Raw genomic sequence first — 23,106 nt, 5'->3', positions numbered from 1 at the left:
ACAGACTTTGTTCCAGATGGTTTCCTCACAGTCACTCTTCTTCCCAACCATGGCTGATTTTTCCTCAGTCAGGACCTTCTACAGAAGTACAAGATGCTGGCTTCCCTTGTCTTCCTCAGTGGAAGATCTTTGATTAAGTGGGAGTTTCACCTATATTCAGTTTTCAGAGTCTTGAACCCGTGGTTGAAGGACTCATCTTTCTCAGCTTGCAAAAGCTCTGGCCTCTTGTCTACTGATGGAAGCCAAATATGACTTCTGTTTTTGCTTATATCTTCCAAAGTTCAATGACTTTATTTTGAGAGGCAGGATGACCTCATGATGTTTTTTCTCTTCAAGTGGTCTTCTCATCCTCTGCTGATTTCTAGGTGACAGTTGTCCAATCATGAATTTATGATGCAAATGAGATCACCTGATCTCACCCAAGATATCGAAGACAGAAGTAATACACACCAATGTGTCTTAAAGACCCAAATTTATGTTTGCCCTCCCTAAATGAAATGGATTTGATGGGACATCCCATATGTGAGACCTGCAGGGTCATGAGGATTAAGGTTACCCATTTGTTGGACTGCACCATAGAGGTCTATACTGAGGACTCAATCTGCAAATATTCTTTCTGTAGCCACCCAACTTAGACTTTCAGCTAGGACACTGACACCCTTTTCTCTTCTGCCAGTCTTAAAAATAAAGACTTTTCACTTTCAGTTGTTAACTGGACACCCTCAAAAAGCAAAAGTCAACAGAGCCTGGAACTTAAAGTACCTACAGTACTTGCTTCTGAGCTTGTGGGTATGCCTGTCTCATGACCAGGCATCTGCAAGGATCTGATGTACCACATTACTCCATGACAAACTCCAAGTGAGAGTGTCACTCAAAGATAATGGATTGGATCACTTGTTGATTACCTGTTCTGTTAATTCCTTCTGAAGCACCTGGCATTGGCCACTGTCAGAAGACAGGATACTGGGCTAGATGGACCTTTGGTCTGACCCAGTATGGCCATTCTTATGTTCTTTTGTTCTTATAACAGGCCACTGACCTTAGATCATCCACTGTCCAATGTCTCTGCCAATAAAATTAAGTACACAGCAGATTGCTTAGTTTTACAAGATGCGGGTTAAGAGTCAGAGCATTACAGAGCTGATTTGTAAACTGACATTGCCTTCTCATGTGGTTTCTAACAAATCATTAATAAAATTGATTATTGTGACCCATTACTAAATTCTTCCTGGAACTTATTCTGAAAGGCTATTCCACATCATCATGCAATAGTGCACAGAAAATAGTAATGAATGATTTGAAGAATGCTCAGTGGTGGTATTTTCACATGGGCACAGATCCTACATGCTTTACCATGCCAAACTGTTGGATTACATATTAATCACAATATCACTGAACAATATTCCAGACAATAGATAATGTTCCTGACTATGATCACTCCCCTGCCAGTTCCCAAGCAAGTAATACTAGACTAGTTTGAGGGGTTGTGAATTTCTGGTTTTGTAAAAGAACATGACCTACTACAGGAGGCAGTTTAGAGTCATGGTTCCCAACCTTCTGGACTTGCAGACCTTTATTAACAAAAGAGCTTCACCTGAGGTACTCATGCTCCCAGCTCCCCCTACTTTCTTTCTCACCCCAAGCTCCTCTTTGTCCCACTTTCACAAAGTTCTCTCTTCCAGATCAACCTCAGTCTCTTTGCTTCCCTTCTCTTTTCCTCTTCCTTGTTGTCTTTTTCCAGTTCCTCATTAACCCATGCCTTGTCACTTCCAGGTTTAGCTCTCCTATTTCTCTTCCTCTCTTGCCCCAATGTGTAGCTGGAAATTTGAAAAAAAAATAGCCCTTCTGCTAGGTACTGTCAGCAGCAATAAGGGCTGGGTTCAAAGAGCCAGTTTGTTAAAACTAACAAACACCACCGGCTCAAGTCCCCTCCCAGTACTTCTGGGATCATTAACTACAATTCCTGGAAGCCCTTCAAGGGCAATATTTCCGTGACTCACAAACACTGAGACTGAAAAAACAAGGGCCATTTTTGTAGGGGTAAAAAGCATCAGACTGGGAAAATGCATTAACAATATATTTACATGACTGATAATAAAGCACGGCCCCATGATAACACTGGCAGTAGTCTGTTAACTCAGTTCTCCACCCACTGGTGTGAACATCCAGTAAGCAAACATACCTTTATCATACCACTTCTCCCCGCCCCATGAGTGAAAATATTTCAACAGTTAACCAAACTGTCTGACAATTATATAGTTTAGGCTGTGCAATAGCGTTATAATCTCCATTGCTCGACACATCTAAAACTAATGTATGTTGCACTACAAAATATACTTTAGGGAACAATCAAACCTGACAGAAGGGCAAAGACAAGTATGTCTTTTCCATCTCTAAATCCTATGGTTTACTGCATGGGTCCAACATGCCAGCCAGTCTCTCCTGGACTGTGGCTGCGTGGCGCGGTTTACAGACTCCACACTAAACCAGAGCAAGGCCTGGAGCAGTACTGGGTCAGGGAGGCCCCACTCCTCAACAGCTGTAGGGCATGTTCCAGGTGGAGGGACAATTTAAAAAGGGAAGCCCACAGGTTGCACCAGGAAATGAGGCTGATCTCTGGAGCAGTGGGTGGAGAGACTGCAGCCTTGGTATGGCCACTTTGGGAGCCATGATCCATATTTCCCCCTGGTAAGGAGCCGACAACCTATGGGGGCCCTAAATAATGGGATATTGAGCCCCCAGCAGACAAAGCAGACACGACTAAGTCTGTGACATGCCCCAAACAGAGGAGTCACAGCCTGGCAGGAAGTGATCTGGGGTGAGTGTAACTTGGGGTGGACCAATGAGTAGTCTAGACACTGCAACAATCCTGTAGGGCTCTGGGTTGGAACCAGATCATCCCTCCACAGGCCCACACAGGCCCAGATCATCCCTCCCCCACACTTCTCCTACCGTCCTTCATGACTGAACCCCAAGGTGGGAAGAGGAGGCGCACAGGCGAGACTGAGACCTGCTGTATATGACCTGTCAGGGCCCCCTCCAGGACAGGCAGACTGAAAAGAACTGTGAAGCCACTGCCTGACCACTAAGCCAGCTGGCGATCGGACTGACCAACTACCCGCTCCCATTTGGACATACAGATAGTGAAATCAATGATAATTGTAGTGAGATGCTTTAGATAATACCTAATGCACACTTCTTGCAAAGCACTGCTGGTTAGGAAGTTTAATTAGTAATTGACAGTTACTGCTGGGTGCCTTGGAGATGTCCTCACACTCCTCCAGAAAACTGCTGAGAACTGCTTTGTCCCCAAGTTCTCAGACTCCTAATAAATATACTTACTTTTGCAGTGGCACTGGAACAATTTGTATAGTGGGGGGGCTGACAGCCATTGAACCAAACTGTAAACCCTGTAGATGATGGAAACCACTTCAAGCCAGGGGGGTGCAGCAGCACCCCTAGTTCCAGCACTTAAATATTTTTGTGACCATATGTAATATTTACGGCTAAGATTTTGTCTTGGTTGTTTTGAGTAAAAGTTATGGACAGGTCACGGGCAATAACCAAAAATTCATGGAAGCCTGTGACCTGTCCCTGACTTTTATTAAAAATAACTATGACAAAATAGGGAAGGAGGAAGGTCCAGCACACACTGCTGCTGGGGCTCCAAGGTTCCCCCCACCCACAGTGGCTGAGAGTATGGGCTTCTCCCCTACCACCAGCAGCAGCTTAGAGCTGTGGGGTCTTCCTGTGGCAGATAGGAGCTCCAGGGTCTCTCCCACACCCCACAGGACTGGGAACTGCGGGGGTCCCCCCAACACCTGCGGTGGTGGCTTGGGTTTGTGGGAGGTCCCCCTGATGCCCGAGGTGGCTCAGCATTGTGGGGGTCTCCTGGACACCCACGGCAGCAGCTTGGGGCTGCGGGGTCCCACGACACCCATGGAGGTGGATCGGGACTGCAGGATCTCCCCGCAGCAGCAGCTCAGAGCTGCGGGGGTCCTTGCTGCCCGCAGCTGGGAGTTGTAGGGGGGGTCCTGCTGACTGAAAGCTCCAACTGCACTGCCCTACGTCTGAAGCAAAAATGTCATGGAGGTTTCTGAAAGTCATGGATTCCGTGACTTCCATGATCTCCATGATAAAATCTTAGCCTCAGTAATATTCCAATCAGAGCAGTTTGAGAAGACCAGAAATAATCATGTAAAATAGATGTCAAGTCTCCCTGGGGAGGAAATGAGAGCTGTTCAACTGATGCCATGGACAGCAGGCTGGATGAGCGCACACACACCTCAGGGACAATTCCAGGCCTGTCATATAATAATGTTGTCACTCTGTCCTCCCTGAAGCATTCCTTAGCAAGCTAACCTTTCCTCACATGTAGAGTCAGACAGATGTGGAATCTGACTCTCCAGGGAGTGCTGCATGTGAGTACCATTGTACTGACACCATATGCTGGCAGCTGTTGACACAGGCTTTGGGGGCATTCAAAGTTCTATTCCTCCCTGGCTTGTAGTAGAGTATTGTGGGGGGACTACATTTTTTTTCTGGACCACAACATGTCTGTGAGGGGACTGTGAATAGCCTGTTACCTTTTTGGGGACCTTTTCAGCTTGGAAAAGAGATGATTAAGTGCTGGGGGGGCTTATGATAGAGGTCTATAAAATCATGACTGGTGTAGAGAAAGTAAATAAGGAAGTGTTGTTTACTCCTTCTCATAACACAAGAACTAGGGGTCACTAAATGAAATTAATAGGCAGCAGGTTTAAAACAAACAAAAGGAAGTATTTTTTCACACAACGCACAGTCAACCTGTGGAACTCCTTGCCAGAGGATATTATGAAGGCCAAGACTATAACAGGGTTAACTAGATAAGTTCATGGAGGATAGGCCCATCAATGGCTATTAGACCAGATGGGCAGGGATGGTGTCCCTAGCCTCTGTTTGCCAGAAGCTGAAAATGGGCAACAGGGAATGGAACACTTGATGATTACCTGTTCTGTTCATTCCCTCTGGGGCACCTGGCACTGGCCACTGTCAGAAGACAGGATACTGGGCTAGATGGACCTTTGGTCTCACCCAGTGTGGCTATTCTTATGTTCTTATATGTTCTTTAAGAAGAATCACTTGCAACCTTTTAACCTTAGTTATGATTTTGGACTGTTTTAGAGGCCATCTTTGCAATAAAAAAGGCTAAAACCTTACTTTTATTTTTTAAATTAAAGATTAGATTCTCTTCTGTATTGGCTAGCCTGACTAACTGAGTGAACGGTTTGTGCTTTGAGAGCCTGCAAATATACAATCTCCTTCTCAGCAGTTATCTCATCCATGATTTCAGATATTCCAAGCCTGAATGTAGTTCTATAACTCTGAAGGCAGATGGAGTTTGTTCTGCTAACTACAGCTTGGGAGAAAATTCCTTGCTTTTGCTGATTTATTCAGAACATCAATGGTTTTGTAATAGAGATGGGAGAACAGGATTGTGTACAATAGGGCCCACCCCCAAGTTAGAACTGAACCAGTCTCTCAGGTTTAAATGCGGTGACAAAACTATTTTCCATCATATGCCTCTGCTTTTCCTGGTTCTAGCCAGGTTTAGAATCAGAATGGAGCAAAATATCGTAAGAGGCTGTTTCAAGGAGCCCAGTTGTTCATTCAGCTGCTCTGCCTGCTATGCTCCTTTGGCATAATGGTTCTCTCAGTTGTCTGTGCGGGAGACAGAATATTCTCAGGGGCTTTTGTAAGACTGTAGAATTAATTCCCCCAGCAATGAAAAGCCATCACAAATCTTCTCCAATTGCAAGGTGCATTTCTCTGACTTTGCCTTGTCTAACATAAACACCTAACCAAAACAAGACACTCCACTGAACACACTCCTCCCCTTGGGGAGAGGATGAGAAAACACATGTGACAGATGTATAGCCATGTTGCTTAATGTGCTACAGGAAGGTGTTCGGATACTACGGTGATGACTGAGGTATAAGAAACTATACAGAATAGAATGGAAGCCAGATTGTGTGCTTTGGGGATGTGGAACACAGAAAGGATAGCAACAGTAACTCCTCGGGGCCCAGGAAGGAAATGTGCACCATGGAACCTTCCTCATGGATGTACCATGGTCCTTCTGCCTTTATAGAATGGAAGGGGACAAGGCCAAGAATAGCCACTGTCCATAGGATCAGCCAATGAAGGTTATGCAATAAATGCTGACTCCAGAAGCATTATTTAATGTAGTCACCCCCCTCATCCACACAATTAAACCTCCTTAGTTGGGGCTTTTGAAAAGTCATCGATGATAACCACATGGGTGGAAATCAAGTGATAAGACTAATGCCATTTGAAAATTTACAGTGCTGTTATAAATACAATCATGTTCCCTCACAATCTAGGATCCCTATGTATTTTATCTATTTATTGTTCTCTGTCATATACTAGATAGTCCCTGACTCTGAAAGGCAACAATCTTTCTGTTATGTGCCTACCACAGTGGGGTCTCAGTCCTTGACTGGGCTTCTAGATACTACTGAAATACAAATATTTACCACTACTGATAGGGTGGATGGGTGCACACTATATGTATGTATGTAGATATAGATATAGATAATTTGTCTTCTAAAGCAATTAAGAATTATTTTCCAAATAAAGCCACATAATCATATCTTAATTTAATTTGTAGTAATATCATAATAGCTTTTGTAAAAAATAAATTACTATACGCTACCATTAGTAAAGTTAAGAACATAATTAAACATGCATATGTACTGTACAGCTACTTTTTTTTAAGCCTCTGTGTTTGTTTTTTCTCCCTATTTGTGAACACCTAAGTCCAGAAAATATTTAGTTATAAAGGCAGAATAATATCCAACCAGCGCATTGGAATAACCACGAAAGCAAAATCTTTTGCAGTAGAGCTTATGAAAGAGCTAATTGCATTATAGTGAAGTTTTAAGTTAAAAACTGATTTCTGCTATATACAGTGTTCATTTGGCAAGCCTTAGTGAATTCAGACATTGACCAAGGTTTCAATTCCAACTTGCTGGTTGAAAAATAATACATTTTAGGCAAAATTGCAACTGGAAAAGTCAATATGGTATCTCGTTACATCAACATACCATCAGTATTATTACCAGTATGTTAGAGCTGAATAAAAACTTTACAGGCCTGATTTTTGGAAATATTGAGAACCTGCAACTTAGAGTATAACATTCTCAGCCCTTCTAAAATAGTTAAGAAAATGTTTCATTTTGAAGGGGAAAATTAGAATTTACATACATCATGCATAGTCCTTATATACTTGTCATTGAGGTCAATCTTAAGATATCAGAATTAGATGCAGGCCATCAAACATCAACTATTTGCTTCTACTTACAGATAAAAAGAGACTAAAACAATGTGATTGGTGGGTAATTAATACAAAATATCAGAAATAGCTAAAATCTTCATATTTTCCCCCAGTGACCAGTTCGCTCTAATATTCAGGTTGTGTACTGAACCCCTGCTATTGACATATCTTACTATAACAAAAGGAAAGAAAGACTTCATAGAAAGATATCCCAATGGTACTGCCATTATTAATGGATTTTATATGTGCCATGTTTCTCTTTGCATGGGTCAGTAGAATATTAAATATTACACTGAGCTGATTACATTTGCCTTAAAAATTACATTTCTTTCAATGAAAACATTTGCATATTTTGACACATCGTTGTCATGTATCTGCAGGACATATTTTGGGGCTTTTGTGTGCTATCATGTTTTTTCAGACATTAACTATTTCCCCACAACATTCCTGTGAAGTCGGTAAACAGTATTATCCCCATTTTACCTATATGGAAACTAAAACACATTAGTTAAATGACTTACTCAAGGCCACAGAAGGAAACAGAATTAGAACATTGGGGATGGAATCCTAGCTCTACTGAAGTCAATGGCAAAAGGTTCAATGGAGTCAGGGATTTCAGCCTGGATTTCCTTATCCATGGTTTTGAGTTCAGAACACTGCATTTCACATCTCATATTTTTGTAGTCCAGTTCTATATATGCATAGTTCAATGTATGTGGTACCCCTAGAAGTGCTATGGTACCCAGAGTCTAATAAATGTCATGCCTATGCAGCTAAGGAAGTATCACTAGAAGACTTCAATCTGTAAAGAAAACAAACAAACAAGAAATTGGTGTAGTTTATTCAGGCTATGAAAGGCTGTTCACTGTCACTTACAGCAGTGCCAATTTTAAGACAGGAGAATGTAAGGTATGATAACTAATAGCAGTATAGTACTTGATTATTTTATAATACATATCAGACCAAGTGTACCTGAATTCATAAATCTGTGCATTATAATAGAGTGTAAGGAAACTATAATTTGACCTAAAAATGCCCTTAGTGGAATTCATACTTAATGTAGAATTTAACAAGATAGGCGAAGAGTAGACGAACTTGCACAGGGACTGTAGGAACATTAAAAATACATTATTTGCATTAGGAATTTTAAAAAAAACCACATTGCATATAGATTTGGGAACCTCTTTTCTGAAGGAAGAGAAATATTTGCAAATATAAAATGATACAAGCAAGTAGGAATTTAGAGTAAAAGGAAAAATTATTGATTGACTTATGAATTAGAACAAGTTTCATGCCAGCAAAACTTGCTTCTTAAACTCTGTAAATCCAAATGTGATAGTGAGATATTTTCAAATAACAACAGCTTGAAGAAGCCGGAAACATATCATGATGTCCAATGGGATAGGAGGCTGAATTTCATTTCCATCCAGGCGGAGATAGCGGAGATGTGGCATATTACCATAGGAACTGTGATCTTCTATGGCAATGGAGGTGGGACACATAAGAGTGACATTGACACCTATAAATACAAATAAACTATGTTATTTAATTTGTATGAAAAAGGTGCAAGGAGATTAACTTTTTAAAGTGCATTTTAACAATATTTATACAGTGTTTAGCTGTTCTTTTCAATACTGTAAAGTATTGAATTCGTCATAATTTCAGTTCAAAAAGAGTAAGTGTGCTAAGATAGTATAATCAAATTCATTCTGACTTGTCATGATTAAATGACAATATAAACATAAATGTAAATGACTTGTCATGATTACTATCAATTTACCTTCTAGAGAGGTACCAGAATGTATGAATATATTTTGGACAGCTGGAAGAGTAAGACATTTAACTGCTAAAGGGAAATTTTCAAAAATACTCAGTGTTGGCCTAACTTTGCTCGCATAGGACTTCAATGAGCGCAGAGTTAGGCTAATACTGAGCGCTGCTGAAAATCCCAATTTGAGTGTCTGCACATTAGCAGCAGTAAAAAAGCATTGTCCAATTCATTCTATTTGACATTCAAAGGCTAAGAATATTGATCAGAGGAACTCCTTTTACAAGGGTCCTTTCTAGAATGTTACTATATAAGTTCCCCAGTTCTCCTATCCTGCTGAACAATGACTTCATCAAATTTCACATCACTGATGCACTGGGGTGCTACCATTCCTATTTTACACGTAATAACTGCAGTTATATATAAGCAATAGATACAGTATCTCATTTTATTTCAGACAAAGATTTGAAATTGTGGCTCAAATCACATTATTTTAATTAAAATTAGGGGTGTTACCTTCTTTAAATCTTCCCTGTTAAATTCTATCTGCAGTTTCAGCTGGGTAAAGTATTCTATACGTCTTGTCTTGAACTATTGTATAGTGATTTTCAGCAGGTGCTCTGTTTCAGCTTATAAATGGCTTCAGATTAATGATGGCTGAAGTGATTTTTTTTATATATGTATGTATCAAGGGCGCCAAACTCATTGGGCCAAATTGTGGCAGTCAGTTACTAGCCTGAGTACCTGAGGCTGCTGCTGGCTACTGTACGCCCCTCAAAAAGAGCTTGAGGAAGCCTCTTGTAGCAGGGAAACACGCACACTCTCTAAGCAGCCCAGGGCAACATTTTTCTGTTTAAATCTTTTTTTAAAGTTTCTGATTTTTGGCAACAAAAAACCTGAAATATTTTTGATTTGAGGCATTTCTGGTTTTTAATGAAAGCCTCAAAATTGTCAATGAAATTTTTTTATGAAAATAAGTTTTGATGAAAACAACTTTAGTTTTTGTCAGTATTTTTAAAGGGGAAAAAAATGATTTCCTGAACAGCTGTATCCAAAATGCCATCTGTAACATCAGCTGGTATTCGGACTTTATCTTCACAACACAAAGGGCCAGAAACCCTTTTTTTTTATGAAGGTTTTTATCTTGAAGAATATGAATCTCTCATGAGAGCTAGATAAATACATTAAGTTGGCCAAGATCTGATTCCTTCACTATATACCCCAACACTGGCCTACCTCATAGGAATGTTATGAAGTTTCTTTAATGCCCATAAAGCTCTCAGTATTCATGGAAGAAAAGTGCTACAGATGTGAAAAATCTATTCATATTTATTTATTTATAATTATATTCAGAAAAGTGGGTATTGAAAGCCAACCCTTACCTATAAGAATTATATATGATAATATATATTATTGCTCTGTGTATGTCTTGCAATCAATTTACTTCATTTGTATAAAAAAGCCGTTGACTTTCTATAAAGCTTATTTATGTTTCAGGCTAAGAAACTGGAAGACCTAGAGTGATATTTCATTATGAAAGCCTTTACTAAAAGGCGTGATGTTGAATGAGCTCTGTCAAGCAGAAAATATCTGTCCTTTCAGGCTAGTGACACAGGGCAGTCTAGATACAAGACAGAATGGTTGCAAAATAAGAAACAAAAAATGCTCCACCATGCCTTCAAAGTTTATCTTTCTGCATTGAGCTTCAAAGACCATATTAACTACTCAAACCCTAGGACACGGCAACAAAAGAACAAAAAATGCCAGACTACAGACCACGTAAAAAGAACTGATCGCTGCATGGTTTGAGGGCATCTTTCATACCTCCCCTACTAGGATCTCCCAAGTCCCATCTCTAATCAATATCACCTGCCCCTGGATACCAATAAGGTGAAGATGTCTCCCCACTTTCCCTCATGCTGTTGTAGGGACTCCCATCCTCACTGAGTTTTTAGAGTGGGATAAAAGAGTGAAATCTTTATGCTCATATACCCCTTCCTCTTTCCTGGCAGAGCTCTGGAATAGAGTTTCCAGCCCAGGAGAAGCAACATCAAAGAGTTGGAAAAGTAATGTCTTCAGTCTACTTGACCCCTTTAAAATTCTGACCTGGCTGAAGAATTCTTAAGGAAAAGCCAGTCCCTGGTGCTCGTATTGACATTTTCTTGATTGTCATACATGGCCATCTGCCTATGTGGATGGTAGTCTTGAGAAACTGTGTAATGTCTAAACTGGGAATATGGAGCCTGTACCCTGGGAGAAGTATTCCCTTGGAATAGGAAATAGCCTCCACTGACGCATAAAAAGACCGGCCTGCTGAACACTCATAGGCCAGCAGCTGCAGAGGATCTTGTTTTTGTTTTTTGTGAGAGAGATTTTCTCTCACCTCTCCAACCACTCTTCCTGGCCACTGTCATTCTCTTCTGTGTTTCTATCCCTCGACCCCCCTCCTCTCTTATTCCAATACTGATTTCTCCAATTTAACCCCAAGATTTCACCCTATGTCATCCTATGTTTATACAGTTCTTAGCAAATGGGCTCAGACGGTGTCTGGGGCATTTGCGTGTAACAATAAAGTAAATAAACAATAAGCAAGCAAATTCCATAAAAAGTGACATTGGAGTCTGAGCACCTACAGATCCTCTTACTTTTATTGTAAGCCATCTACCTAAGACACTACAGTACTGGCAAGCATGTGAGGATATTCAGTTATCTCTTGAGTAAAGAAGAGGAATAATTCTCTATATGAAAAAGCTAACTTACTTTGGAATCTCTTGATACAAAACTATATCCAAGCTTTAGAACTTATTTTTCTGTCAGCACCTCTTTAAACTAATCACTTATCTTCTGTAAGTGGGAAAACTGATCCATAGCCTGATCTGATGTCAATTCCCATCACTTCTGCCAGACAAAATTACATTCTTTTGTCTTTTGACCTTTGATCCTAAAAGTCTTCTGAGATGTTAGATAGCGAACGAGTGTCTAGTGTAGTAGAATGTTTGTGTCACTTGCATCTTGAGCAGCAGTAGTAAAATGTTCACATGTTTGTCTCATGTATTAACTGCTTTTGATTTGGTACTGGTCTTCTATTGTAATTAATGTTACTGTTTATAATCTTAATGGTGAAGTAACATTGGATTAGAATATATTTAACTGATTAATCTTCCAAACTTCAATAACATGAAGGTTAAGTGTAAAAATTTCAAACTGAATACAAAAATTTTATAACTGAATTAGGAGCCTGTCTCATTACAAGTTATTGGGATTTAGGTTCCTAAAGCCCAGATCCTCAAAGTTATTTAGGTGATTAACGCTAGTGAGAGTAAGGCACCTAAATACATTTGATCTGGGCCCTTAGGGGGTATGTCTCTTTTGTAAGTGGTTCTTAAGCTCTTAAATCACTTAGGCACTCTTGAAATTTAACCTTTTGATCTTTTTTGCTTTTAAATAAAAGATAACATGGCTGCTATTTAAAGACTTCACTGCTACCTATTACACCAGATACATAACTGCTCACATTCTACTTATTTCAATTGTGTCCATTTAAAATGACAGCAGATAAAGTGTGCACCTGAAGTCCAGCAGTGGAAAGATTAAGATAAATCCCTTTGCAAACAGTGAGCAGTGAATCTGATTAGTAATGACACATGACATGAGTACTAATTAAATTTCACTTTTCTTATAGTCCACTTAAATGGCATCAAACTATGCAAAACTAACACACTCATATAAAAGTTTATACATTTGACTTTGTACGTACAGGCAGTGAAATAGTATTTAATCAATCAGATTGTTAATAATCAGATTAATCTTAAGTTAAATGTGCACCGGTTACTAAATCCTCTCATTCCCAGAAATCAAGCTGTTAATTTTAATACACTTGTGAGATGTGACATCACGTAGTAATAAGGACTAATTCATTTGTGAGAGAATTTCAGTGGTGACAGGAAGGTTAGAAAATGAATTGGATAATATGTCAGACCAAAGTATGAATGAGTCAACATGTGTTGGCTTTTATTTGTTTAGTTTCTTTTGTGAAGAGCTATTACTAAGTGATCACTTTTTGGTTTTCATAGCACAAATGGTGCAAAAAAGTTAATTGCATGATATTAAGTGAGGTAATTTTAGTTTTGCATGACTTTTTGGTTGGGAAACCTTGATGGCATAACTGCTCCTCAGATCCTAAGTATGTCTGAATGGATGCTGGAAGTAGGTTGTTGCAACCAGCATGATGATATGATGATAAACTTAAATTGTCTTGGGAATGAAATATGGTGTTAATTATTTATACAATATGAAAACATTAAATAGATCAAGGGAGCAAAATCCTAAAATCTTGACTCAGACAAAACTTTTGTGAAGTCAGTGGAAGTTTTTCATGAAAAAGGACGGAGTCAAGATCGCAGGATTTAGCTCACATAATCCAAAAGCTGGAGAAGACCAAATCAGATTTTCAAAATTCAGCTCCTAATATGTCATTATTCACATAAACAGAGATCAGGGCCACAGTTACTAAACAATTGGTGCTTGAAGCTAGACTCCTGATTGCATATTCAGGTATCTGAATAAGTGGGCAGATTTTCAGAAGTGCTGGGCACCCAGCAGCTTTCATTAATCTTAGTGGGAGCTATTGGATGCTCAGCAACTCATTTATTTTGAAAATCTTAACCCTTGTATGTAAACTTCTGCATTTGATTGCATAAAATGGCTAATTACCTGCTTACCTGGGAAAGTGAGTGCCCAGGTACACTTTAATACGTTCATTCATATGATTTGCATGTCAAATGCTCTGTGTGTACAAATGCAGATTTTGTACATGCAATATCATGTGTGTGCACATATTCTGTCGGCATATTGTCGAGTCTAAATCTTAGGAATTGGCCCAATGGATCATCTTATTCATTATTCTTGCAAGAATGTTCTTTATAGCATATTCTTGAGTCTTTTTTACTTTAAAGAAGTATTTTTTCTTTTTTTCTTTGCATGTTGATTATAATACTGTCAAGACTGATGATATAAAATATGTTTTAAACCTCTCAGGAAATTAAAGGAATTAACCAGTTCAAAGACTCCTGAATTTAAGAAAATAGCCATTCTTGTGCATAATCAGACAGTGAAGTGCTTTTTTTTTTTTTTGGTGAAGAGATATTTAATAGGATTGTAATCCTTGGTGTGATCCCACACTGACAATATACACTTACTTTTGATCCTGTTGTGATCAAGGTGAAGATGCTCAAGATGAGCACTGAAAGGTGGAATTTTAGTGAGTTGGTTGTGGGACAGCTGTAGGTCTAGAATAGATGAAACATTAAACACATTTGGGGGGATGCCATCATCAGATAATTTATTGTAGTTCAGTCTAAGGAAAGTCACTTTGGGTATTGCACTAAAGTAGTTCTCTGGGATCACTTCAATAGAGTTGTTGTCTAAAAACAGCTGCATTGTATTAGCTGGAATGCTTAGTGGCATTTTCTTGAGGGAGTTTTTTGCTATGTTGAGTTGCATGAGATTGTTGAGCCCCTGGAAAGTGTCACTCTGGAGAGCACTATCCAACAGCTTGTTATGATGCAGATCTAGCATTGTAAGGTTTTCCAAGTTCCTAAAGACCCCTTCAGGGATCCTGGAGATTTTGTTTCTAGCCAGTCTCAGTTGCTCTAAGCTTGTCGGTAATGGAGCAGGCACCTCTTCCAACTCATTATCTTCAAGAAACAAGTAAAGCAGATGCTTCAGTTTGCTGAGCACACCTTCTTCAATTCCATTGCTGGTGATTTTATTCTTGTTTAAATTTACCCATTTCAGATGAGTGGCATTCACAAAAGGCTTCTCAGAAATTGTTTCAATCAGGTTGTTCTGCAGATAGAGATACCAGATTCTTGCTGGGATTGCAGGTATTTCTTTAAGTCCCTTGTTATCACAGTATAAAGCATTGGGGAAGCTGGGAGGACAGAAGCATTCTTGTGGACACTCAAAGGTGAAGAGAGACCAATCCTCTGGATCCATCACATCATAGACTTGTCTCACATTCCGAGTCCACACAGTATTGGTCAGGAATAATATCAGAAGGCTGGGATAGACTTTTACAGTCATTGTTTGCCTTACAAAGGAAGAAAAGCAATTAGCTATCTCTATCAAAAGAATAGCCTATACCAAATCATATATTTCAGCCAAATATAAATAATTGTACTCTTTAACAGCACACTAGCTATTTTAAACTTATTTCTGAAACAATATTATTTTTTCTTTATAAAGGGCCAATTTCTGTGCTTTATGAGATCACTATGTATACGAGGGAAAAATTGGCAGTAATATTAAAGATGTCAAATAGTACAGATTTTCACCTTGGCACAATATATTCCTGATTCAAGTTAGATTTCACATTGGGTGATCATTCCAAGAATCTAGAAATACTACTCATTAAAACAATGATTCCTATAGATCTGAAAATAGTTATTTGTAGCATCACATAATGTTTCCTATGTAGAACTACTTCATATAAACTAGAGGTTACACACAGCATCACAGTAAAGACAGCTACAAATGAGCTGTACTCTACTGTGAGCCTCCTTGAAAGTAGCCATATGTTCCTACTTCTTTCACTCCTAAATTATTAAAGGCATCTGGATCAGATTTTCTCATCACACACAAAAGAAAGATCAAAGTATTTTAACAGCTGTTTGGCATGTTCCAAAAAAGCCTGAAGAAATCTTTTTGAATAACCCATTCCCCTCCCTCTCCCCTACCCCAAGTTACAGTTTTTCTTCTTTAACTCCCCTTTCCGCCCTTCACCTCCTGGTAAATTACTTAAAGAATAAGTCCATTATAAGGATTTATCCTGTTCCATGCAATATACAAATTCACTTGTTTTGTATCCAATTCCATTCTGAGTTTGATGCTTTCCACTATTAGACAATGAAAGAGACATAATCACTGATAATTTGTTCCTACAGATAATGTTTTGGTAGCATAGTAACAATGCCTCATAGGATCTGCTGTATTTTCTGATTTTTGGCAATGATTGGATAGCATTTTTGGAATATAAGGACAGAAGGTCAGCAGCACAAATTTGTGGTGAAATACAAAAAGTTACTTTGGCAAAAATATAATTTAGATTGAAAGAATATCTTTGTCACTGATGCAAGAGTAAACTTAAGGGTTCTATTATTTGCGTGTAGAAGGTGATCATTTATTGCTATTCCATTATTATTATTATTATTATATTTTATTATTTATTATTGCTGGAAGCAGCAAGTGCAGTATTCCCACAGATCTGCTAGCCTCAGAAATTGCTGGATATTTGGAAGAATTCCAAAGAGGACAAATAAAAGATTTCTAGGGAATGTCATAGTTGATTTACACATTGAAATGTTATCCCCCTATTACAAAAATATCTATAGCCTTAAAATATTTTAAAAAGTAATTAAAATAATTTACCTTGTTAGTCAAGTTACTGCAGATATCTGAAGCCTGTTAGAAATCACTCTACAGTGCAAAGCTTTGGCTGCTAGCAATTTGTTGGATCCTGTCCTCCGGACAATTATTAGCATATAAATCCTAAAATACACACCAACATCCCCTGATACATTACCATTTACACCTTATCTATTCTTTCTAACTTGACAGTGCTTCAGAATCTAGCTTACCTCAGCTTTCTTGGCTCTTCTCTTTCTATTGGTCACTGTGGTTAGACTGTAATAGTTTGACTCAGGCTACACGCTGTGTTTTATGAATACAGCCTAATATATATGCATCAGTGCCTACAACTTTTAACCCCTAAAATAACTAAGGCACCTCAGCACCTAGACACAAAAAGACAGGAAATCCTGACTCTAACATCAAGCAGTAGCAGTACTAAGGACACTTTCACTAGGTCTGTGCTCAGATTTTTAAAACTGAACAGGTTTGATCTAGATGAAATGGGTAATATAAAATGCATCTTTGTTCACAATATTATGTGAAGTGATACCTTATATATAAAGTTTGCTTACATCGTACTTCATTTTCAGAATACCTAAATTAGGGCAAAAAGAATTAAAACCAGCGCCATCTGGTCCTACGGAAGTCTTTTATTTGATTCTGATGAAAACCAGATGCACGAATGCCATTTAAAGCTACGAATACTTGTTTAGGAGAAACAGATAGTAAAACCACTTGATAAGAACTTTTAAATCAAATATATTTTTAGTTCTATAAGAATTAGATGATGTATTTGACCTCTTCTTTAACAAAAGTATTTTACATGCTCTTCTACAGAGATTAGGTAGTCTGCTAGACTAGACTTTGTGCCTCCTGCTGTGAGCTCTTTTTAAAATAATTATTGGACCAATAAAGTGTTTTGTTTCAAATTTGTTTTAAACAAGTGTTTTCCATCCATTATGCTATCCAGAGCACAGATACATGCTTCTCACATTGTCTTCCTTTTTAAGTGCAAACTCAAAGTAACCATTTGATTTCAGGGAAATTAGCCACGTTCAAAGATAATGTAATGACAAAAATGTTTTAAGAGAAAAGCTAATGTGAAATACTGCCAACATAAAATACATTCTGCCATCTTTATAAAGCTTTGTTTTAGAGAAGTCTCACTGATATAATACCACTTTAGTTTTACTTTTATCTGATTTGGTTCAATAAAACATAATGTTTTTATAACACTAAATATTTGTCTCTCATAAATAGGATGAAATAGAAAGAAACCTAGTAGTAAAATAGACAGAAAGGTTCATAATTAAATTTTAACCCTCATTTTTTCACTTCATCTTGCAAACACAGGAAGGACAACCTGATTTAGCAAAATATTAAATATGTGCTTAACTTCAATGAGACTTACGTGCATCCCTAAAGTTAAGAATGTGCTCAAGGCCTTGATTCAGCTAAACATTAAAGTAAATGCTTCAATCCTATTTTTTTCACTGGGACTTAAGCATATACTTCATTTTAAGCACAAGCTTAAGTGATTTGCTTAATCAGGGCTCAGATTTCTTCAAGGTATTTCAGTTATTCACAGAAAATTAATCTTGTCTAAGGCTACTATGAGCTGGGGTATGATTTCCCCTGCTCGTGTACACATACGTGTGCTTGATCTCATTGAACTAATGCCAGCGTAAATAGGGGTATTACTGAGGCAGCAAAGGTAGCGGTGGTGGAAACAGCTGAGCTGTGCCGAGTTCATTCCTACCTATTTCAGGTGGGTGTGTATGCTGCACAGCTCAGACACGCCTTTGCTCCTGCTGCCTATGCTACTTCAGCTATCGTGTTGTTTATACTCGCACTAGCTTAATGAGAGCTAGTGCATGAATGTGTACATGAGCAGGGGAATCGTTCCCCTAGCTCGTAATGTAGATGTAGCCTAAATTGAGTCTCATACCTATACGTATTCTTTCATGTACACCATGCTGTATATTTAGATCTACCATTAAAATTCTTTTAAATATCTAGCAAGGAGGAGGATGTATAAGGTAACAGTATCTGAATACACTATGTTATTCCCGTCACCATGAATGGCACTTGAAATATCTAAGCCTTACAATGTTTAGTCTGACCTCCGTGAACAGCCATAATATTGCCATGGATTCCTCTGAAAGAGAAGAAATATAGGAGTTGTTTGACCATTGCAATGAATGGGAGAAAGACCCTGAGGAGTTGGAAATATAGTTGTATGTATTGTATTTTATTACCAGGGGTTTTTTTATGTTTGGGGGCTATTTGCTGTGAAAGGTATGTTCATGGGCATTGTAAAAGCTAGCCAATGCAATGTAAATCTGTTTTGACTTTGTAGAAAGCTTTTGCATAATGTATGGAAGGATATTGTGTTGTTAGAGGTCTGTTCACGACTGAACTGAGAACATCAAAATCTCTTTACTATGGAGACACACACTAGAGAGTCCTGGAGGCAAATATCTATTGTGATAGCCAGTAACCTGCCAGATGTGGTACATTTTAGAAGAAAAGAAAGATTGACTGTTGTATTATGCTTTCCATGGGATCCGTCTGAAAGTAACCTTTAGCTTGCTAATCATTTGCAGGCTTCTATTATGTATTGTTGCAAAATTTTATAACAGCAGTGAGACTGTTAGGGCCTGTACTGGTTCTCATTCGGGGGTTGGTTGGGAAGCGTGGCTTAGTGGTCAGCCTGCATTCTGTGACCAGCAGGTGGGGTTGATGGTAGGGGAGGCCGGGCCCTCCCACTCCACCAGGCTCCAATTCAGGGCCCTTTGGGCTAACAGTGGTCTGGCAACTAAGGCTGCCCTCCCTGGGCTACTTCTTGTCTCCCCCCTACCTGCCTCAGAATGGTCCAAGGCTTTCTTGTGCTGGGGGAGTCCAATCAATAAAATAAGAGAGGATTACCAATCTCCAGTCTACATGCGGGAGAGAGGGGAATACTTCCTCCTTTGAGTATTTCTGGGTCCTCCCTTCCCCTTTGGGGCAGTTATGTCAGAGACTTCAGCCTCCCCTCTGCTTTGTGCTGCTGGAGCAGTGGGATGCAGGTCTACTGTCTTCCAGGTCTGCCCCCAAATAAGCTGTCTCCCTGCCTTTTAATTCCTCCACCCCATGGAGCATTTGCTGTAGGTGTGGTGGGGCAGGGCTGACTGGGCCCAAAATAATCCCTTAATTCCAAACTGGGTAACTAGGGGTTTATACACCCATCACAGGGCCAAGTTGTAACAGAAAGCGTGACCAGTTGTGTGAATAACTGCCCATCAGTGCAAGAAGGAGGGCACAATCTGGCCCTTAGCAGTTTGTAGCCAGACATTCCCCTCTACTGTGTAACTCAGGAGCATAAAAATTGATAGAAAAGCCTTCAGAATCACAAATGGACTGAGTGGTGAATATATTCTATGTTGATGTAGGCACTCAGTATTACAGAAACTGCCGTGTGACCACCATTTGCTTGGGATACTACAAGGATTTGGGTGGTGGCCAGGCTGAGTCCCCTACAAAAGAGACCAATTTTCATGAAGCCCTCAAGGTTAGAAAGGTAGGATAGTTCAGTCCCTAGCCTGAAATTTTGGAGACTCTTGTTCAATTTTCTGTTCTATCACAGATCTTCTGAGTGACTTTGAGTCACTTAGTCTCTCTGTTCCTCTGTTCCCCATCTGTAACATGGAGATAATAATACTTCTCTACCTTGCAGAGGTCCTGTAAAGACGTATATATTAAAGATCACAAGGTGCTTAGATAATATGTTAATGAGGGCTATGTAAGCATCTGAGATAGGTAGAAGGTCAGTGTTGAACTATATCATTATTATCTCCTGCTCTGTATAATTAACCTTTCCATGGGAGGGGTAGTAACATGCACTCACAATGGAGGATCCAACAGTAGCATGGCATGTAACATGGCCATGTGCTCAGGGGTAAAGCTGGAATGTGTTGTGATGGGGCTCAGCTCAGTAGCCATCACCTGAAGTAAATCCCCAGGCATTACAGCCCTGCTCCTTGTCTTTTCCATCAGTTTGATATCTTGGCCTCAATGAGGGGATGATGCAGGGGCTATAATGTGGCTGTTTAAACCTCAAGTTTTCAGCATTCAGTTTCTAACTTGCCTGAATTTCCCCTTGTGAGAAAAATCCTAACTTTGGTAATTTTCCAATCATCTATTGCACTGGACTTGGTTTTAGTGTTTCAAATAAGCTGTTAACAAATTATTGGTGACTTGTGAAAATTAGATGAAGGAGATACTGAAAGCTGTACAAATACAAATCTACAATATATTAAATAGTTTCATTACTCTAAAATTCCTCATCATGTACATGTTTTTCTTGTCCCTCCTCATGTGTTACTGTTTCTTGTTTAAACAGTATAATAAATGGGCATAGATAATTACAGACCAATAAAAAACAATGGCCAAAGTTGCAAAAATGACAAGTGATTTGAGGTGCCTTCAATTTTGAGTGGCCAACTTGAGACCCTATATAAAAGGGCTTGATTTTCAGAGTGTGGGTGCTCAGCACTTTCTGAAACTTGGGCCCCTTTAACACATCTGAGATTGGGCAAGCAAACAACAAAGAACTCAAAATCACAGTCACTTCTGAAAATCTTGGCCACTGTTCCTGCTCCTAAGCACTTAAATTAAGATACAAAGATAGGAAGCAGTAACAAACACAAGGGGCTCATGGGGCAGTAAAGGGAAGAGAACCAAATATAAACATCTGGTGAATGTATTTATTAGCAATAAGCCCATCCCAAGGGCTTTATTTTAAAAAAGATGCTGTTGACAGTATTTTAACAATTAATAGTGTTAGAGACTATTATATACTCACATTAGGGTTTTACTCCAGGGCCTAGCTTTAGCATTTCATTATCCAGTATATCATAATCCATGCCTAATCAAATAAATAAGTTAAGAAAAGTGATGTCAACAGAGAAGAGCAACATCTCTTTGAGCTCAGAGTTGGGTAAGCTCAAGACCCAAAATGCACATGCATTTGAGCAGCTAGAAGATCTGAAGAACTGGGAGTGCCTTAAGAACCTCTGCTCAGAGGGAAAAATGGCCTACTTTGACATTTCTGCTTGAGTAGGGGCCTGATCAGCATCAAACATGTGACAAAGCTCATTACTAGCAAAACCAGGAGCTAGCTCACTATCCTCATGGATCACAACACAGTTAAGCATATGCATAGTGTGACAGGGTCGGGCCAGATGGCTACAGGAGAGTGATTTTTTTGAAGCAGAAAAGAATTTTATTTGTGTAACACTTACAAAGAATCACCAAAAAGGATAAAACAAAACTATGCAACAAAACAAAAGCAAACACAAGGTATAACACAGCAGCCTTCAGGAGGGAGAAGTGTTCAGGCTAGCCTGGGCCCAGAGCAGGGGGCTTCCTCAACACTCATGGTCTTCCACCCCCTCAAGGTACCTAGTGCCACACCCAGTGTCACCGATTATTCCTCTCCTGAGAGTGCCCGACAAGATGGACACGGCTGTGGGGTGGGTGGTTTGGGGGGGGGGGGCGTACACCCACATGTGATAGGACCCCTCCAAGGTGACAGTGATGATGGTATCCACAGCGGCAACGGCTGGGGCTGGGATCTCTCGCTCTTCCCCTCAATCAAAGGGTCAGACGGAGGGAACCGGACCGGTCACCGAGCAGAGAACCTCGGACAGCGCCCACCACTCCTCGAAGGCATCAAGGGAGTCAGTGGACACCGCCCAGAGGAACTCCGCCCGGATATGTGAATGTACTGAGGATCGGAAAACGGCCCTACAATCGCAGGATGCTTCATTAGCCAACCTCCCCTCTCTGATTTTATAAATGGCTGTTTTAGCTCAGGCTAGGAGGAGGTTAACTCATGATTTTGTGGGGCCACGGATGGGGAGTGTGTAAATAAAAAGGTGAGGGGAAAAGTGTAGCCAAAAGCATAATAAAATATTCATGAGGAGCCGGAAAAGGGGCTGCAGCCTGGCACACTCTAAGTGTATGTGCGCCAGGGTTTCCCTCACGTTGCAAAAAGGGCAAGTATCCGGGATAGGGGTGAACCACGTCAAAAACATGCCCGTGCTCACAGCTCCGTGAAGGAGCCACCAACTAATGTCCCCGACGGGCCTCGGGACCAAGGTGGAATACAGGCTGGCCCACCGGGGTTTCTCACCCTCCAAAAGTGGCAGGAGGTCCCGCCACTTTGTAATGGGGTGGGACACCAGGGTGTGAGCGTGAAGGGTGTGAAGCGTGAGTGTGTATAGATATTTCCGTCGCGCGATTTGAAAACTGACCTGCTGCAGTTCATGCAGCCGGCTCGCAGTGAAAGGGTGAGGAGTTTGTTGGGATCTACGGGGCAGGGGCCCAATTGAAAGGTCCGGCGGGCCTGGGGTAGAGGGTGGGCGGGGTCTGCCCTCGTGCAGGGCTCGGTTGAGATAAGCCCAAGCAGCGGGCGTCAAGGGGCCTTCACCTCCTGAAGTACGCGCCGAGGGGTACGAGGTCTGAAGAGCCCCATGCGCTGAGTGAGCGTCAGGGGATCCAGCCAGTCTCCCCGGTCGTAGTCCAGGAGGTCTCCGACTCTCGTGACTTC

The 23,106-nt window shown here is 40.1% G+C and overlaps 1 protein-coding gene and 1 long non-coding RNA gene across 5 annotated transcripts in view; one reads left to right on the top strand and one right to left on the bottom strand.

Moving 5' to 3' along the window:
• Nucleotides 1–23,106, top strand: part of LOC142070568 (uncharacterized) — a 148,271-nt gene that overhangs the window by 102,564 nt on the left and 22,601 nt on the right. For 2 of the 3 annotated variants that reach the window (XR_012666431.1, XR_012666430.1), the window contains exon 3: nucleotides 22,108–22,469. The exons of the other annotated variant lie outside the window; for it this stretch is intronic. This is a non-coding gene — a long non-coding RNA (uncharacterized LOC142070568). Of the gene's footprint in view, nucleotides 1–22,107; nucleotides 22,470–23,106 lie in introns of those variants that run through there. 3 annotated transcript variants of the gene reach the window in all.
• On the bottom strand, nucleotides 8,157–16,809 carry KERA (keratocan). Of its 2 annotated transcripts, none has more exons than XM_048835606.2 (3): nucleotides 16,742–16,809; nucleotides 14,303–15,195; nucleotides 8,157–8,855 (listed from the first exon to the last, which is right to left on the bottom strand). In XM_048835606.2, exons 2-3 carry the CDS (start codon nucleotides 15,186–15,188, stop codon nucleotides 8,686–8,688), a joined length of 1,056 nt encoding a protein of 351 aa, XP_048691563.1. In that variant the 5' UTR covers nucleotides 15,189–15,195; nucleotides 16,742–16,809; the 3' UTR covers nucleotides 8,157–8,685. The 2 variants fall into 2 exon arrangements, with proteins under 2 accessions (XP_048691563.1, XP_048691562.1); XM_048835605.2 differs by lacking the exon at nucleotides 16,742–16,809 and adding an exon at nucleotides 16,533–16,726.

Source organism: Caretta caretta, chromosome 1 (assembly GCF_965140235.1).
Source record: "Caretta caretta isolate rCarCar2 chromosome 1, rCarCar1.hap1, whole genome shotgun sequence".
NCBI lineage: Eukaryota > Metazoa > Chordata > Testudines > Cheloniidae > Caretta > Caretta caretta.
The sequence above is the reverse complement of the archived record's forward strand: the minus strand, read 5'-3'. Positions and strand labels throughout refer to the sequence as shown.